Raw genomic sequence first — 19,918 nt, 5'->3', positions numbered from 1 at the left:
TCCCAAATTGTATGATTTCTCTCGAGTTTTCCAGGCCTTTCTAAGATTGGTTAAGGCTTCATTCCATTTTGGTTGAGTATCTATATATTCAGGAAAAGGAATTAATTCATCCAAATTCCATGTTAATTCGAGAGGGTATGCTAAACTGTGCCCTAAAAATAAGTTTGCAAGTGAGGTTTTGGTTCTCTCATGTTTAGCAGAGTTATATGCAATTTGAAAATAATGAATATTTTGGTCCCAGTCCTTATGATCATTTGAGTGAAATATTCTAATCGCTGTCTTTAGCCCCCGGTTCACCCCTTCCATCATGTGAGGGATTAGGATAGTAAGGTGTCGTCTTTATGTGCTGTATTACTAGCGATAAACACATTTCCACAAAATACGCGAGATAAACAAGGTGCATTATCTATTTAGGAAAGCCAAAATACGAAAAGAGGCCTTTGGTCAATAACGAAACTGTAGTTTTTGAAGAGGTGTTCTTTTCAAGAAGAAAAACTGCATATTTTGAGAAAGCATCAATCATTGTTAGTAAGTAATTATTTCCTTTAACCCATTGCGGACCATTGACGAGCTGGGCTCTTCACGCAGCGGCCGGGCCTAACGGGTGACGAGCTCAGGTCGCAATAGCGGTCTGCTTTCAAATTTCCCTCCAAATAGTTCTGTTAATGTCTGATAGATCGGGCGATCGTCTTCACTTGTCTACTAAAGAGTGTTTAACAACGGTCTACGTTTAGAGTTTTCAAAAGTTTTATAAATATCCTACAGATCGCAATTGTATGTCGAAGTTGAAAAATCTATGAATGAGTTTACTCTCTGCTTTTTAGCGCTTCTGATTGGGTGTTTTCCTCAGTGTTATTCTAATACTTTTGAGGTTAGTGACACAACTAAACAACGCAGACGTACATGTTGGTGGGTTTAGTCTAGGCAATGGCCCAGATGTTGCAATCGATTCGCTCGAGCCGCTTTATTTAGACTATGATTCAGACATCATCCCTGCCACGCCGTAACCTTGCTCGCGTGTTATCGTTCCTACATCACGGATACCCCAGCAGGCCCATGTTCCATCTGAACGAATACCTTCGCAACTGAATTTTCTAGTATACAATAGCGAGCGATACGATGTGGCGCACCATTGCTGTTCGTGCGGCCGCTGACCGTGAATTAATTCGCGCCCACTGGTGCCCGCGCGCCAAAACAATACGATCTGCAATGGGTTAAATTTAAAGGATTAAATGTTAGTGTACTATGCCAGTTTTATCTTGCTTGCATTGATAACATTGCTCAGTTGTCAAAAAATTAAAAATTAACTGTCTTAATTACTTAACTAAATATTCTATATGATATTTCCATGCCATTCTGTGATCAAAGATAACACCAAGATACCTGTAAACTGTTGTTTCCTCAATACTTTTACAAACGTACAAAATTCATTTGTACTTCTGTCCAGTTTTTACTGTGTAAAAAAATTAACGTGTCACTAGAAATTAAAAAGCTGTAAGTAATCCAAGCACATAGGATCTAATTTTAATAAAACTGGTACTAATTTTAATTAGTAACTTAACTTCTTAATACTACTTTTGAATAAAGTAATTATGTACAAAATTACATCAATCAAATGTACACTATAATTCAAACATTGCTCTTAAAACTTCAATTTTTAACAAAAAAAAAAAAAAAAAAAAATATATATTCATTCTATTTTAAAAATAATTATGTATATTTTATGTTCTCTAAGCTTATACACCACAGTAATAAGATATCACAATAAAAATAATACTGAAGTAAAATTCTATTCTGAGGTCATTTCCAAATATTATACTATGAACATTCAACACTGCAATGATTTAAGGTTAAAGTTAAATAATTAATTGAAGTTTAAAACTGATCTTGTAAACATAAAATCTTCTTTTTAAACATTTTTTGCTACAATAACAGTATTAAAATATAGTTTATTTTTTAATATTTCTTATGACAAAGAACTTTTAAAAATTTGGATTTACAAGCCTGGGAATTCGATAACATAGGTATGGCTCTATGAGGAATTTACTCACATTTTCATGTGGTTTTCTAATCATAAGACATCAGTTTTCATGTACAAAATTCCTAAGATAATATAGTTTGATCCTGTAAGATTCTACTTGTTTTACCTGAGTTTTGTTCTTGCAGCCCTTGCACTCGAAGGTGTTGTTGCGAAGGTTGGCGATAGCAATAAGCCCACAAAAGTTGCATACATGGATGCGGTAGGGATCTGACACCTCAAATAGCCTCTCACGTAAAAATTGTGCTGCACCGTGAGCAATCTGACAATCTCGTTCCATCTCTCCAAACCGCAGCCCTCCATCCCTGTATGCAAAAACTTTGATTTAATTCTTAGGATTATGCGGCTGGTATCAGAACTAATATCACTAATATATACAAAAATGGCTGATGAACTCTGAGGAAACCAAACAATTAACATATATAATTGAATACAATATTTCAGAATGTATATATGTGAGTGCTGAAAAGGTTGTATGTTGAGTATAGGGAAAATTTAGGTTTCATGGGGTAAAAATAAAATAAATAAACTACGAAAGTAGCAGTATTTGATAAGTGTGTATAATTGTTATAGTAATTATGTTTTGGTTGCTTAATTTTATATTACTAAGTAAGGTTTAAGATTGTCCACAGTAGTTTATAAGCTAATAAAGTGATAGCACTACAGAGGCCGAATGCCAATTCTCAGTGACATAAAAGTAGTGACTGATAATAGTGTATATTGTTTGATTGTCGGCCATCAAAACTGTGTAGGATGGTCGAGTATATTCCTGCCATTATATGATACATGAAGTGTAATGTTGTAGAAGGAATAAAGATATTTTCATTTTCATTTTATCAGTCTTTTGGTTCACACTGCGTCATAAACATTCCTTACACAATTAATTCTTGAGATATTTCGGGCTCTCCACAATGAGGCTGAAATATCAAAAGAAGTTACTTGTGTAAACAATGTTTTGATGCAGTGTGAAGCGGAAGAATGTTATGTTAGTTATTCATATATTTTGTCAACAGAATGCTTGGCCACAACATTCAATTACCATTTTAAATTCTTGTACTATTAAGGCCTACGTAGAGATATCCCGAGGAAGTGTGAATAGGATACAAACCTAGCTCTGCCCTCCATGGGCTGTCGCACAAGAATCTGTACAGGCCCACGCGCACGTGAATGTATCTTGTCGTCCACCATGTGCTTAAGGCGCTGGTAGTATGTGGGCCCAATGAACACCTGAGCATTGATCTTACGACCCGTGTGTCCATTGTACATAACCTCGTTGCCTCTCAGCTGATAGCCGTACTCTTGCAAAAGTGTTGAGATCTTTTGCACATTGACAGCATCGTTGAACGGTGTGGCATCACCAATCTCTCCTTTGTTCGACGACACCTGCATCACAGCACAAGTATTATTGTTACTGATATCCATGATAATTTCTTGAAGTTTGAAAACAGAAACACAACTTACACAGTAAAAAATAGTAGACCACATTCTATACTTTAAGAAAGTTTACAACTTACAGAAATGTGACAAAAGTTTATTATTTGAAATACTGTAATAGTATATACTGTAATGTAAATGGATATAAAACACATTATATTTATAAAGCAATTCAGATTTGCTACTAACCTAGCATTTTGCTTAGACTAAAAAATTTATTTCATTTATAATATTTTCTTTTTTTTTGAGGGAGAGGCAGGTAAAATACAATTACGCACGTAGGTGGCCAACCTGTAGTGTAGGACTCCCCTAAAAACGGGTTTACCCACAAAAAACCTCTACTCTTTAGGATTCTAACCTGGGACTGTTTATCACATTACGTCTGGCTAGGCCTAAATTTGGCTTAAGCCCGTGGGGCTCACTCCTTTTCCAGCCGCTCAGTCAAGGGATCTGGAGCACTTCGCGGTCCAGATCGGGTTTCTTTTCCAGGAGGATGCCCAGGACGAACTGTGACAAACAATCCCAGTTCCCCTCATCCTCCATAATCATTTCGCAGACCGTGTCCACCGAAAAAACGCCGAGTTTTCTTGTGGCCTCCAGGCGGGGCCTTTCCAAACGCGGACAACGGAAGAAGGTGTGTTCCGCGTCGTCGGGAAGGCCCGGGCAGTAGATGCAATCCGGTGAACCGGTCTTGCTCATCCGATTCAGGTACGACTTGAAATAGCCGTGACCTGTCAGGAACTGCGTGAGGTAGTAGTCCACCTCACCATGCCGCCTTTTGACCCATGGTTGAACCTGCTCGATGAATCGCGTAATCCATCGTCCTCGGGTTTCGTGCTCCTAGCTGTGTTGCCACTGCTGGAAGGTTCGGGCGCGCTCTTCGGATCTTGCTGCGTCCTTGCCGATCTCGCCTTTTCTCTGATAAATCGCCTTCCTCTCCCCTGCCAAGAACTTGACAGGGATGACTCCGGCAACCACCAGGACGGCAGGCTCGGATACTGTCCGATAGGCGGAAACACCCGGAGCGCAGATTGAAGCTGAACCCGAGTGAGTCGCAACCTATAGAATTCCTTGGTGAGAGCGTCTGCCCCATAAAGGAGCACGGACTGGACTGCGGACATCAATCTGCTGGACCGAGGACCCCCGACATTGGCCATCAGTTTACTAAGATAAGAAACCACCTTAACAGCCTTGTCCGCCGTACGGAAGATCTGATCTCTGCAGCTTAACTTGTTGTCCACCATGACTCCGAGGTACTTGGAGGCACGCGTTGACTGGACCACTTCCCTTCCCACTCGCAGCGGGACGACGGTTTTAATTCTTTGTGAGAATCACGATCTCCGTCTTGCTCAGAACAAGCGAAAGACCGTGATCGGACATCCAGGCGTTGACCACGGGCATGACCTGTTTCAACTTTAGCTGGGCCAGCTCAACGTTACGTGCGGCGATGAGAGCCGCAACGTAATCGGCGTACCCAACTAAGATGGTTTCCTCTGGCATCTCGGATCTCAGGAGGCTGTCATAAGCGATATTCCAGAGATCCGGGCCGAGTATTGAACCCTGCGCGGCACCAGAGGTGACTTCCACCGTCTGCGCTCCGTCTCGGGTGTCGTATATCAGACGCCTAGAACGGAGGTAGTCCTCGATGAGCCGCAACAGATACGTTGGAATGCGAAAGGTGTCACGAAGCGCATCCAACATATCGACCCATCTCACCGAGTTGAAGGCATTCTTGACAAGAAGCTACTCGGCGGGAGAAATGGTTGTGGCTCTCGGCTCTCTCAACTGCTTTCTGTACTTCGGTAATCGTGTCGATTGTTGATCGTCCCTTTCTGAAGCCGTACTGACGAGGGCAAAGGTCCCCGACAGCTACCACGGCAGAAATCAGGCGGGAACGAATCAACTTTTCTAAAAGTTTTCCAGCTGTGTCCAGCATGCAGAGAGGTCTGTAGTACGATGGCAGCTCAGGATCACCTTTTTCTTTGCTAATAAGCACTAGCCTGGCGGTTTTTCAGGGAGATGGAAACACTCCTTCAACCAAGCAGGCATTGTACATTCACAACAACAACCCGGGACTGATGGTGAAAATCTTCTTCAGATTCTCGCTGGGAATCCCGTCCGGGCCGGGAGCCTTGTTGCTCTTCAGGGTGAGAACGGAGGTTTCCAACTCCTCAATGGTAAAGAGCGGAACGTTCGAAATCAAGTCCCCTCGTCGGCGTCCCAGTCGTCAAGGTCGGATACCTTTGCATAATTGAGCTGCGCTTGAAAGCGGCTTCCTGCTTCCCCTTTCCATTACTCTTGTATGTGGTTTGACAGTCCATGCTTTTATTTGTCACCAGCGCATCGTGCGGCAAGGGGCGGGCTCGTTCATTGGCCGAGAGCGAGTGTCCCCTTGGAGGTCCTACTCCCGTAGGAGAGAGGACGCCCCTACTCCAGTTCCCCGGGGCCCGAACCTCCGTTTGCCCAGCACCGATACACACAAGATGCTGTACGTGCTGTACGTGCTGGGGGTCGCCCATGGCAATGCAGAGTCCGATCCCTGCATCCATGCCGCACTTCCTGACCAAGGACCGAAATAGCTGGCTTCTGACAACACACTGGAGGGGACCATCGGCAGTGCGAGGCACACATTAGTCCCTGCAACAAGACAGGGACACTCCCAGGACTCCCCACCATGCGCTGGTCGAAAGAAGGTGGAAGGACACCCGTGATGTGGGGTCAAAAAGAAAAAGGCGAGCAAAGTTAGCTCTTAAAAGAATAAAGATGGTGAGCTAAGACCTGAAAGATGGGAAGAAAGGCCCTAGCTCTGGAAGGACTGTGAGAAGGTTCTCACAGCTTGGCTCAGGTTCCCCGGGGTTGCCAAAAACACCCGTACAGTGGAAAGCCCACTGCCCCTGAGGGTTCACTTATAATACTACAATAAATATACTTAATAATAATGGAATACTAGTAATAATAACTTACTTTGCCCTGAAGGCATTCAATTAAATGGCCAATTGTCATTCGAGAGGGGATAGCATGAGGGTTAATGATGATGTCTGGAGTGATACCCTCACATGTGAATGGCATGTCCTGGAACATATTCATATGGAATTTTATATATTATGAAAGTGTCTGCAAATTATCTTATAAATAAAAATGAATCACAAAATGTGTTGGTAAGCGCAAATCTCGAGAACGGCTGGACCAATTCGGTTAATTCTTTTTGTAAAATGTCCATTGAAATCCGAGGAAGGTTTTTATAGAGAAAAAGTTAAAAAAAGTTACCTGGAATATTTTGGAATTCAGAAATTTATTGTAGTTTTTACGTTTCATTATTCAAATTAAACTGGCACTAAACAGCTGTTGACAGCTATAGTTCGACAAACTTTCTGAAACATCTGTTTACATTTAAATTTTATCAATAATAAGTAAACAGTGCTTGATCGTTAGTGTAATGCAGATAGTAAATAAAACATTAATCTATAAAGTTTACTCCAGATTGCACCAGTGACAAATTAAATTCATCTAATGCATTAAATACTGTTATAAAACTAACCTTAATGAACAAAGTAATGAATGTTTTCACATAAGTTACTTTAAACTGGTAGGTTTCCTTGACATTATGATATTACATTTTAACAGTGGCTTATGGAAAAACAGAGAAATGAATACTAACATGCCTCAACGATTCATTCTTTCTCTGGCTACAGTCCAAAAATCAAGTGTAACGCAAAACTTTAATAACGATTATTTTGGAATTTTGCATAACCTTAACAAGGATTTTCCTCTTATACCGAAAGTACATAAGAAGTAGGTAGGACTTCTCCGTAGGTCATAATAGGCTTTTCAGTCCTACTTATGTGTGTATTTTCTTCATCAGGACAAGGCAAACTCAACTAAGTCAACAAGATTTTGACCAAAATAGACTTCAGAGAACTAGATAATCAAACGTATATAGTATTTTGATCGAGGCAATATGGCAAGCTAAACTGTGACATAGTAGGTAAGGGAATTTAAACGGTCTTAAGTAGGCACTTTTTAACCGAAGTAGGCATCTCGATCCTACGTAAGTATATATATATTTTTTTTTTCTGCGTCAGAACAACAAGGCAAACTCTACTATGGTATTGGAAATATCTTAGACCTGAAATATATGACAAGGACTGGAAATATATGATTTTTGCCCGAAATAAGTTTCCAAGACCTGTGTGATCCAAGGTTTGTGTTTTCTTGATCGGGATAACAATGCAGATTCAGCTGTGACGTTATGTATATAATCAGTTAGAACCAGAAATGCTCCTACACATGCCAAACATGATATAATAATTAATTTAAACTCTGATACTATTTGCCATGAACTTAAATAATATCTACCTGATGTATGCCTATTTACATTTTAAAATTTTTATAGGACTCCCATCATATATATCATAATTGCTTTTACTAAGTAATATAAGGACTTTGCTTCTAAAGATTGCGTGCGAAGCCGTGGGTAACAGCTAGTATCATTTATAAAAATGAGTATAACATATTTGTGTTTTACAGAGGATAGTAACAAAGTTTCCTGTGTTAACTTGACACAGTTTTTAAATATCACTTAAACACCTTACCACTTTTTCACAAACAAAAGTGTTACACATTATTCCTTACTATCATATAATTTTATCAGATTAGTAGGAAGGTAAATGATGATTTTTCAGTGTATACCATTAACACTTTAAGTCCTGTGGGCTCATTGGCAATAATATTTTCCGGATATTTTTCAACAAGCAACAATTGTTATACAAGATAGTTTAACATTATTAGTTATATAACATGTTATAATGAAATAACATTTCTTCCTTATTACTGTCACTTTCATTAAGTCCGATAAATCTAAAAATTTACTTCTAGAAAAATATTTATATATATATAATTACCGAGAACTAATTTCTGTAGTGACAATACAAGGAGGTATTCAAAAGTTCCCAGACCAAATCTGTTGAGATGGGGCTTGTGCAGTACAAACGTCTGCTGTTGTGTTGATAGCGCAACTCATTGCCATTTCTGTGCTGCCTTAATCATCGACCTGGCTTGTTCTGATAAGTTTAAATGAACAGCATGCAGCTAAAATGTCCATTGATGACAAGCCTTGTTCCATGTCTTTCAACTGCATAAACATAAAAATGTTCAAAAAGTTAAAAAAAATTATGCGCCCAAACAGTTGAAAGACCATTGATAAATGCCAGAGATGTGTAGTGGGGGTTATCTTAGAGCTCGGTTTAGCAAATTTTATCTGAAGATCTGGGAATGAGAAAGGTCCTGCCAAGTTTGTGCCTTGTGTTCTTTGAAAGAACGACTTAAAAACCAGTCCTGATTTCCAATCAAAAGTCATTACTGGTGATCAGTCATGGTGCTATGGTTATGACCCAGAAACAAAGCAACAGTGAGGCCATTGTCACAATGTAAAAAGATGTTGTCAAGTAAAATCAAACACCGTGATAATGCTCATTTGCTCTTTTGATGTGAGAGGCGTAGTTCCTTCAGAGTTTGTTCTTACGGGCCAAACCGATAATTAAGCTTTTTATTTGGAAGTTTTAAGAAGATTGCGATCCAGTGTTCGTCAAAAACAAGATTCATAGCAGATTGCACCTCCATCATGACAATGCACGTTCACATACAGCCATCTCTGTTAACAATTTTTTGACAAAAAATGGCATGGTTTGGCTGCCCCACTCACCTTTCTCACCTGATCTAGCTTCATGTGATGTTTTTCTCATTTCCACACATGAAAAGGCTCTTATTTCCAGATTCAACAAAGACAACATCAAGAAAAAAGTGAAGGAGGAGCTGTAAGCATTACTAAAAGATGAGTAAAAAAGTATTTTTTGGGTACCCTCACATAAAACATATTTGTTTACAAACATTTAACATTTGGTGAAGAAAATTTCACGTTATGGAGTCATTAAAGAGTAACAATAGACAGAAAAAGAAACAACTACACTGAAAAGGCCCAATTCTTCATGATAATTTTGGATTTGAAACAATCCAATATTCTACAAATCTACACTAGTTGTAATGACTCTTACATACAGATGCACCAATTAATCCCTAGCAAAGCAGACGCACCAGCAAACTCATATGACTCAAAGGATTAAAAATAACAATTAAGATATACAAAAGTACATGCAACAGTTCTAGATTTAAAAATCCTAGACAATTCTAGTTTATTACAAATTTATGTATCAAATTATGAAACAAATTTTCCAATATTTTTTAAAATTTATTACACAAGTGTAGCGATTTTAAAGCTACATTGGTTTATTTTTTTAAATTAAAACAAATTAAATGAAAATTTTGGGAACGAAATATTGGGATTAATTTTAAATTAGATTGTGAGAAGTTAGGATAAAAACGAATATTATGTAATCCTTTGGCAAGTTAGTACTAGTAGTTTTAAATTGTTAGGAAGGTGGTTCACTGCCTTGAATTGATCAGAACTTGTCTTGTTACGGCGATTGTTCTCCTAGTTGGATACAGCTGGGCCAATGAGAGAACACCGCGGATGTCCACCAGAATTGGTGGGAAGGGGAAGTATATATGCGCCAGCTCATAATTTTCGCCTTTCTTTTGGTAAAAGTTGATTACAGTGCACTGTGTTTCTAAATTTTTTTCCGCAAAGGATTTTGAGGTAAGCATCAAATTTATTGTATGTTATATTGAAATAGTCTTCCAGATCTGACGTTAAATTAATTTTGTTGTCTTTTTATAGGAAAAATTAAATTCATAGAAACTACAGAGCAATCTGCATAGTTAATTCTCGATGAACAATAGAGCATAATAGAATCATACAAGTTACATTTGGTTCAAACTTGCAAGAAAAGTGAATTAAAATTGAACTTTGTTAATAACTTTAATTGGAATTTGGAAATTTAGTAACTGTTTTGTTGTGAATTATTAATTGGTAATTAATTGAACTTTAATGGTTGTTTGAGAGAGTTGTAATCTGAATTGCAAAGACTTGAAAGTTAAGGTTCAACTAGGGGAAAGAGAAGTTAAGATTTTATTTTCGAATTTTGAGTGAACTTAAAAGTGAACATTTTTATTTTAGTTATTTCCAAGTGGTATTTGATTTTTATTTGACAACTTTATTATTTTATTTCAGAAGAGAGCTCTGATTTTTAGTTTGATATATTTGATTAATATTTTGATTTCTTGCCAAAGGACCTTTTAAAATTACTAAACGGTTTGTCAATTCTTTGGGGAAAATAGAGTGATGAAAATTCTGAAACTTTGAACTTATTAATTTGCCAGTGTAAAATAGATCCATTATTTTTATTTAGAACTGTGATTTTTATTTTAGACAAACCAGATAATATTTAATAGTTAACAATTTAGTAATAAATTGTACTGAATATTCACTCTGAGCTTACTAGTAAAAAAATATTTTATATCGTCTTGGATGTCTCATTGATAATTTAAATATTAATATTCTGGAATATTAATATCTACAATCCAAGTCATTATAACAAGATGACGATTGCATCTCGAATATCAAAAGGCCTTGAGTAATGAATTAAAAATTATTGGAGAATTGTGTGTTACCCCTAATAAAAATAATTAAATCAGTGCTTGAGGTTGCTCATTACCCATTTTAAAAAGGAAGTTTAGGATTGAAACAACTACAAGTTAAGAATCTGTATTCTGGAGTTCAGGATTCTATGTTATAACATTTAGAAGAAAATAATAAGAAATAGTGTTATTTATTCCTAATGAATCTCAACTAATCATAATAATTTAAAGATTTAGTTTATAATTTGATATAAGGATCTTAAACTATTAGTTAACTATTATGCAACTGTTTTTTTTTATTTGCTGGCATTTTGTATCTTTCATACATTACCTAATTCTAAAATTTCACTTTTTCATATCATACATAGGATAAATACATAAGCATTCAACCAATATAAATAAATCTTTTTGTACATATTACAGTAAAATAAGAAGAACTGATATAAAAGTGTAATTCCAAAGATGACACTCACCTCTTGCCGATACTGGATACCACAGGTTCCCTTTTGTCCGTGACGGGAGGCAAACTTGTCCCCAATCTGGGGTATCCGCACGGATCTCACACGGATCTTGCAGAACTTGTAACCCTCTGAGTTGAGTGTCAGCATCACTTGGTCTACGATACCTGTCTCACTGTTCCGTAAGAAAGTGCTGGCGTCTCGCTTGGTGAAGCGTTTCGTTGTTCCTTCCAGCTAAACAATTCAGACAAATTACAATTATACAACATCAAACTAATGATGTCAATCATGTTGAATACTATCACAAAATGAAGACCAGTCAATTTAATAAAGTTTATGTCGTGATGCCTTATTTGTATACAGCATTAATTTGGATGTTTATTGAACAAGCCTAGTAACTACAGTAATACAATTTTAGGTCAGTTAAATTGAAGAATCTGAACATTAACTTTACTAATGTCATACAGAATATAAAGACCTTCAATTACCTCATCTTCATTGTCAGGCAGTGTCATTGTTTTCCCAATAACCACATCATCTCCAGAGACTCTCAGACCTGGTGCAATAATACCATCATCATCTAACTTGTCATATATTGCGTTTCTCATTCCCTGCAACAAGAAAATAGATAATCAATAACTTTTAAAACTAGGTTATAATTCACAATAGTTAAAATAAAACGGAGTTACTTTTACAGTTAATATTAATTAATATTAACTACAAGATATATAATAATAAAGTTTGAGCTAGTGAAAATATAAATTAAAGTGATTAAAGAAGAGAATAAATGATTGTAAAAACACAGTTTGGTTGGTATTCACAGCAATACATACTCTATAAATCATGTACAACACTATATGCAAGTTTAAAATAATTAAATAATGAACTTATTATGTGATGATTTTGATATTTCTATAGTTTCTTTAATATTTAGTGAACTTATACTTTATTTATTAGTACCACTTACTTGACATGTTTGTCTGGTAGGTTTCTCAAACTGTTCCTCCTGGTCACCGATTCTCTTGGACTCTGCATCCTTGTAGGATCGGAAAAACACTGATCTGTCAAGAGAAAAATGTTGACTCAGTCTAGCTCTCAATATTAAGTTCCAAAAACATAAATAATGAACATTTAGAGTTTAAAATATTTTTAAAGGTACAGTATAAATACAGTAAGAGAATAACTTACTTTACTAGCCAAAAATCTTAGAACAGTAATACTACTAATTCAAAATCATTAAAGCAATATTTTTCCACCCTAAAAATTTAGTTCATAATTAATTATGGTTTCTTAGGTTTAGTTACTGGAGTCATAAATAGCATCCAAGAATTGACATTAAGTCCTTTCAAGAATTAATTCTTCACATTATTTGTACAAAATATTCGACATAAATGTCTAAAAAATCATAAAAAATAATAATTGAGATAAGGGAGAAGACTGACCTAAAGAAACCTCTTTCAACAGCGGAAGCGTTCAGGATAACACTGTCCTCCTGGTTGTAACCAGTGTAACAGAGAATGGCCACGACGGAGTTGATGCCGGCCGGGAGGTCCCGGAACCGCAGGTACTCCATGGAGCGGGTGGTGACTAGGGGCTTGTGGGGATAGTAGAGTACGTGCGCCAGTGTGTCCATCCGCACGTGGTAGTTGGTGATGTACACACCCATTGCTTGCTTACCCATAGCACTCTACAACAATACACGAGGAAACCAGTCACTGATATTTCTATTGATGTTTCACAAAGAAATTTTAAAAAGCTGTGAAAAGGAATGCTTGGTTGGTATACGTGCCTTGGTATACGTATAGAAGTTTGGTTTGTCTTGTTGTTTGAGTTTTCAGTAACACTTTTTACTGAAGATAGCTCACCATATCTCACATTATACAATTGGTAGTATTAATGTGTCAACATAGAATGATTTTAACCCTATGCGCTCTTATGTCCCGTGTGTAAGCCAAACAAGCTTTCACAACAGCTCAGAATTGTTCAGCTTGTGTGGCCCGCACCACAGGCCACTGTAGTTGCTACATAAGATCATGTTTGTTTATTGCCGTCTGACCAGCTGGCTTGTATTTGTTATGACAACATATGTAGTTTTTATCTTCAAATATACACTATTGTAGGCTTTTATTTTATAATGACTTATGTTTGTTATAGCTGATTTTTATTCTTTTGACCAATTACTGTTTATTAAATTCTGTTCCCTTAATTTTATGGAAGTAAAATAATACTGTTGATAGTAATGTTGATAAATAAGAATAAACACACATTTAAGGGTTAAATTAAACTACGTGTTAAATACACTGCAGAAAATGAAATATTTCATAAAATTGTGATCAGTTACTTCAATGTATATAAATTAATTATCCATAGATTACTTCACCATTAAGTATCTCCCTAATGTATCCCTAATGTTATACAACCATAAAATTTTGGTCGCCTCCCCGGATCTGGTGTTACTATGATGGAAAATGGCAACTTCAATATCCAGAAGTTTTGGCCACTTTTTGGAACGCTTAAGTAAGGGCTTAAGAAGTACTCAGCTAACACTAAGCAGCTAGCGGTGTGTACATCTCACTATGGCAATTTGCTAATGAGGTATTTTTGCTCCGTATATAGACTAAAACTAGCACTTGTTTTTAAAAAGGGATTGAAAGTGTGAGTGAACAAACTTTTCAATACACAACTAATGATTTATGTTAATGTTAAATCTAAATTGATTGTTTAACCCATAAATGCAAGGCCTTTACAGCCGCTGGCAACTTTCTGGAGTTTCCTGCTGCCCCAATATTAGAACTATGGGTACATTATGAGTAATGTCACACAATGACAACAGTACTGACCTGATACGTGTTCCTGGGCGACTGGTTGTGATCAGGGAAAGGGATGATGGAGGCACAGACCCCCAGTATCATGGCGGGATGGATCTCACAATGAGTATAGGATGTACAGTAGGCATACTCCTTCTCTTGCTGCAGATCCTGTGGTGTCATCGCTATCATGGTTGTCTCCTCTTCCAATGTGTCGATGTATTCTACCACGCCACTGGACACCAGCACTTGCCACCTACAGACAGGTATATCAAACAATTCAGACAATGATGTTCGGTTACGGTATTCTAACAACCCAAGGAAAATGCAAAATTGGAGCAAAGTTAAGTGAGACTAACATCTAAGTTTTACAGTTTACACAACTTTGAATCTGCTTAAATAATTAAGGTTTTGAAACATGTTTTGGTTCAACATCTATTGGCTTTCGGCAGCAAGACTGAAATTTTAATAATTTATTCGGGTTAACTCACTTTTTATAACAAATTCAAAAAATGTTATACATTAAAAAAACCACTGATATAGTAAAATTGGGTAGAAATGAAAATAAATTACGTACATTAATTACACAGTAACAAAAAAAGCTATTGTAGGAACATTGTAAAAGAGAAAGACAATTGACATGCTATTAAAATGTTTTTCAAATGGAAATGTGGATTACAACATTTTCAGTAACTCTTGAAGCTATTATAATGATATGTACATGGCTGAATGGTTATATATAAGTGGAAAAGATTATTAGTAAACAAGATTAGGCTGTGCTATGTAGATTAGATTTCCAATAGTTTTCTGAATGTACTTGTTTATTGTACAGTTGGACTTATTTTTTTATTCTAACAAATATTGTGGCTATAAACACAGTTTACTATGAATATTTATCTAATAAAAATAAATCTTCTACTCATTGAATTGTATACATCATGATACCACTGCAAACCCTGCCAATGGGATTTACAGCTTTTTGTTCAGTAATAATGTATTACCTAACATAAAATGAAAAAAAAAAACTTAAAATTTTTACATTGTATTAATAATATAGCCATTAAGTTTGGTAATAAACAAAAAAAAAGAAAATAATTATTGAAATACTCTAATATACTTACTTACTTACTGCCGGGGCGTAACAAATCTCAGTCGATTCTTTGCCTCGTCTATGAATTGCGATTTGAATTTTTTTTTCAATATTTTTATATTAGAAATACTCTAATATAAAAAATATAACTTCAGTTACAAATATTTAACATCAAGCTTGGTTTACATTTAACAAAACATATCCGCCACTTATAAAACCTAAAAAACACATGAAATTGTTCTAGCCCCAATAATACACATTAAATATTTACTTTATTGCAGTATAATATAATATTGCAGTATAAATATTCCAGACAGCTAGTTGTAGGAATAAATAATAAGCTTATGTACAAAAATAATACCAAATGATGAATTGTGAAAAATTGTAATTGACTGACCCGTAGTTGTTGTAGTCCCTCTCCTTGAGCGTCTCAACGTGACGTTTTTTGAGCAACAGCTGTCCATTCTCAACAATAAGTAGAGGTCGACATATCCGACCTGCGTCTGTGTATATCCGGATCTCTCTGTCTCGGATATCTCGAATGATAGACACCTCACTGACGATAATGTCCATCTGTCTCCGGAGCTTTCTCAGGGTCCCCATCAACTGCTCAGGATCTCTGTGAATACCAACCTGCACAAACAATCCAAGAGTTCACTTGCATAAGAAGCTTTAGTAAATAAATTTGATCAAGCACTACAGCAGTGCATGTGGTGCCACTGGGAAGATTGTTAACCCTCAAAGTGCTACTATCGCACTGTTTGTTTGTTTTTTTCATATCACAGACGAACGGTTCGCTCAATTATGATGTGGTTTATAAGGCTACATGTAGGAATAAATTCCCTATCTAGTAACATAATTAGAACTATGCAATTCAGAAGGTTGCGAGGTCAGAAGGTTGCAGAAGTATATATACTTTTTATATATACTTGTATATAAAAAGTAAGAAGAATAGTCAGCTGATTTCGACGCGTGTTTGTCTGTTACGGTCGTCTCGCGGCCGACGCTCTGTGACCGTGACGTTGTTGTTTTGCTTCATCCTTTTGATTTGTAAGTGACTTATATTATTGTTTATTGAGTAGTTATTTGTGCTATGAGTGAACTTAGTAATTCAAGTGCCATTAGGCGCTGTTTTGACGATGATTTGAGTGGAAATGATAGCGATGAAAGCAGCACCCCCACCAGAGAGTGACTCAGACTAATTTTTTTTAGTCTAATGTAAATATGTATATAAGCCATTTTTAATACTTTAACTGTCATTTTTCTTACTTTTACTCATATCAGTAACTAAATATGTGTTTATTTTGAGACAATACTCATTATTCAACTACTTACTGACACTTGTTGATGTGGTAAACATTTTAGTAAAATTTGGGCGAAAAAACAGTGTTTTGTTTTTTACCAATTAGTATTGTGATATGTTGTGCAAAAGGTTATGAAGTGATATTTTTCTTATTCAGCATTATTTGGAACATTTTGCTTATTTTTTAGAATTAGGACTACTACATTTTGTAAAAACTATACGTCAAGGATTTTGAAAAATAAAAATATAAAAAACTACACAACCGGTTAGAAGGACCAGATTTTTTTATGATAAAAGATAAGCATTTTAATTTTTACTTTATCTTATAGAACATATGTTTGTGAAAAAAACCATATGTAATACATGCAATTTTAACATATATTTGTATATAAAAAGTTGTAAAAAAAAAAAATGTCATATGCTCGAAAATGGCCTAGCACTTTGAAGTGGTTTAGTCATCACTTGGAGGGTTAAGTCATATATTCCTAAGTATAAGTTATCAAAGTCACTTGCATCTTTCGAAATTCTACAGCTATGATGTACAACTGTTTTACATTTTCTGTAGATGAAAAATTTAAAGGCTTTAGAAACTGTATGTGCAGTTTATGGTTATGAGATCCAGTGTCCATTATAAATGCTGCTGTATGTTCAGGAAAGGATAAATTAAATTTCATGATGGAAAATGAAGTGATCAACAGAAATTTGTTGTTAGAGAAGAGAAAAGTCTAAAAACTCAAGAGGGTTGTGTTCTAAACTGCAGATTATTTTCTATCTAGGTTAGTTTTGTAAAGATTAGTAATTAAGAGACTTGATTATTACAATGATAAACATTATTAGAAAGTTGTCAACTCAAAGTAGATAAACTGCTGTTAATTGTTGCTCACTACACAATCAAATTGGAGATTGGAGTAGATGACAATGTTTACTGATTTATTAGTCTGCTTACTGATAAGGTGGGGTTTCTATCTATTTGGCAACCTACTGATGAGAAAGTTCAAATCGCCTGAATTTTGAGATTTAGCTCTGGGGTAGGAAAATGAAACATACTATTTTGGTAGAAAACAGTTTTAAAGTTTTTGTTTAGAGAATGCTGTGAGCTGAGACAAGACTGTTCCGATCTTATTAAAGTCAAGTCTGTAATTATTCATACGTTTACAATTGTAAGTTTAAATCTATAGGTTGGACAAGGAAGTGTTTTGAAAGTAGATTAACCAAGTGGATCCCAATCCTGCCATAAAAAAACCTTGTAAAACTTTCCTGTCTATGAATAAGATTTTACTGTTACCAGTTTCACCTCCTCCTTTAATATAACATATCTTTGCCAGATCATATTTTATACCACATTTCTATACTTTTGAATGGTAAAAGAAAACATTTTAGATTACATTACAAACATTTTCTGAATTTTATAAACAGAATGTAGGTGCTATATCGTGATAAAGAAATTCATCAGAATTGATTGGTATTATTATGTGGTTGTTGGTTATGGTTGCAGACTTACCCAACAACCATTGACAAATATCTTGGTAGCGTCTGCAATGGCAGACGGTGCTATTTCCTCAAGATTCTCCATGCTCCACTCCTCCAAGAACTCAAGGATGGGTGATGGTTGGGAGCCGACAGAGATGTATGCCATCAGAGCCAAGTTCTTCACCAGCCCGACAGCAGCTCCTTCTGGAGTCTCAGCAGGGCAGATCATACCTGCAGTCATAGCCAACTACACTGTATCTCTTGAAGTATACAAAACATCCGGTTTTTAATGTAATACAGTATTAAACTTCCAAATATTTTTCTTTCACTGATATATAGCCATTATTGTGTGTCGATTGGAGATGTGAAATTAGGAAAACAGATAACATAACATTTGTTCACATTTCCTATTCTCTTTGAGTTACATAAATATTATGCCTTTCCTATGATACATAGTGTTATTTACTTTGAATAAGAATAACATTTGTACAGCTATTTATTTTATGTGGCCAATGCTGCTGGCCTTATGATTGTTGGTGGAATTTTATCTAAACCAGCTCTACAGGCCATCTGATCCCCGGGGACTACTGTTACAAAAATAATAACGAGCTGACATATGAAATGATGACAGCTGGCCATCCGACCTGAGAGGACAGCCTATAAATAGTGCAACTGACCACAAAGGCGTAAATACTTATAAATTTCCCTTAGTACCAGAAAGAAACATGACAATAAGTGATTGCCATATTTACTTTTGTTTGATGAAAGTTGATGTCACAATGGGCTATGGACAATTGCAAAATAATACTGTACTGAAGGCTTTCCAAATGAATTGATTTACACATTACTTAATTGATAAAACTATGAAGTATTAAGTTAAAATATTTACAAACGATGAGTATGAACAAAGGGTTTTAATTCAAGTTGAACACAAGTAAAGTTTCTCCAACATTTTTGAGTGTTACTCAAGTCAAGGTGAGCTTCCAATAAGATTTTAACATTTTGCTTTTCACATGTTTCTATTTTTAGACAACAAGTTTATCACTTTTTAGTAACACAACATGTATTACCTTTTTAGTTTTCAATATTTAAATTGATCAAGAGAATGTTATGTCTGTAGCAGTAGCAAAATAACTAAAACACACAAAAAAGAAAATAGCATTTAATTAAGACTTATGATTGAAAACCAACAAGATTAACGGCCATCTAAATGGGGCACTGATAAAGTTTTACATAATAAGTCACAACTTGTATAGTACTATAAATATTGCAACTTATCACGTGTGTAAAGCTAGTAACTAAATGGTGGAATAACTCACTGAAATATAACTACTCCATTTAGGTGAGTTGTTGATATCCTAATTGTCTTAATCATTTAAGCCCTAAGACAAAATGACCCTTCATTCATGAAAACATAATAAATCACTTCCAAGTAAAAACTTTGTATTGTTTCTATTCTTTAAGTTTTAAACATAATTTATAATATACACATTATTATTTTCAAATGTATCAATTAACTTTATGAGTTATCATAAAAAGTTTAAAACACCACCTTCTAAGTTCCTATAAAAAGAATTTTAAAAAGAAAATACAATTTTGAATTCAATAAAAAGCCATTAGGAACAATAACAATTCATTTTTTATACATCCCAGTTTCAGGCAGATTAGAGGGTAGTTCAGAAACTATGTGCAAAGGTAAAATAATTTCAATCATGTCTTGGTACTACCCTAAGGTACCATATCACTTTAATCGCTACCTTATTGGACAATAAATGACATGGTCTA

At 35.6% G+C, this 19,918-nt stretch overlaps 1 protein-coding gene across 1 annotated transcript in view; it reads right to left on the bottom strand.

Annotated features, from left to right (window-relative positions):
• Positions 1-19,918, bottom strand: part of LOC124359361 (DNA-directed RNA polymerase II subunit RPB2) — a 115,288-nt gene that overhangs the window by 67,287 nt on the left and 28,083 nt on the right. The window contains exons 11-20 of the mRNA XM_046812041.1: positions 18,165-18,364; positions 15,758-15,993; positions 14,304-14,526; positions 12,906-13,150; positions 12,431-12,524; positions 11,952-12,074; positions 11,479-11,697; positions 6,437-6,544; positions 3,147-3,421; positions 2,148-2,343 (exon numbers count right to left, since the gene is read on the bottom strand). Coding sequence (XP_046667997.1) covers positions 2,148-2,343; positions 3,147-3,421; positions 6,437-6,544; positions 11,479-11,697; positions 11,952-12,074; positions 12,431-12,524; positions 12,906-13,150; positions 14,304-14,526; positions 15,758-15,993; positions 18,165-18,364 — 1,919 coding nt within the window. The remainder of the gene's footprint in view (positions 1-2,147; positions 2,344-3,146; positions 3,422-6,436; positions 6,545-11,478; positions 11,698-11,951; positions 12,075-12,430; positions 12,525-12,905; positions 13,151-14,303; positions 14,527-15,757; positions 15,994-18,164; positions 18,365-19,918) is intronic.

This window comes from Homalodisca vitripennis, chromosome 4 (assembly GCF_021130785.1).
Source record: "Homalodisca vitripennis isolate AUS2020 chromosome 4, UT_GWSS_2.1, whole genome shotgun sequence".
Classification (NCBI taxonomy): Eukaryota; Metazoa; Arthropoda; class Insecta; order Hemiptera; family Cicadellidae; genus Homalodisca; species Homalodisca vitripennis.
Note: the sequence above shows the minus strand (reverse complement) of the source record. Positions and strands in the feature narration are given on the sequence as shown.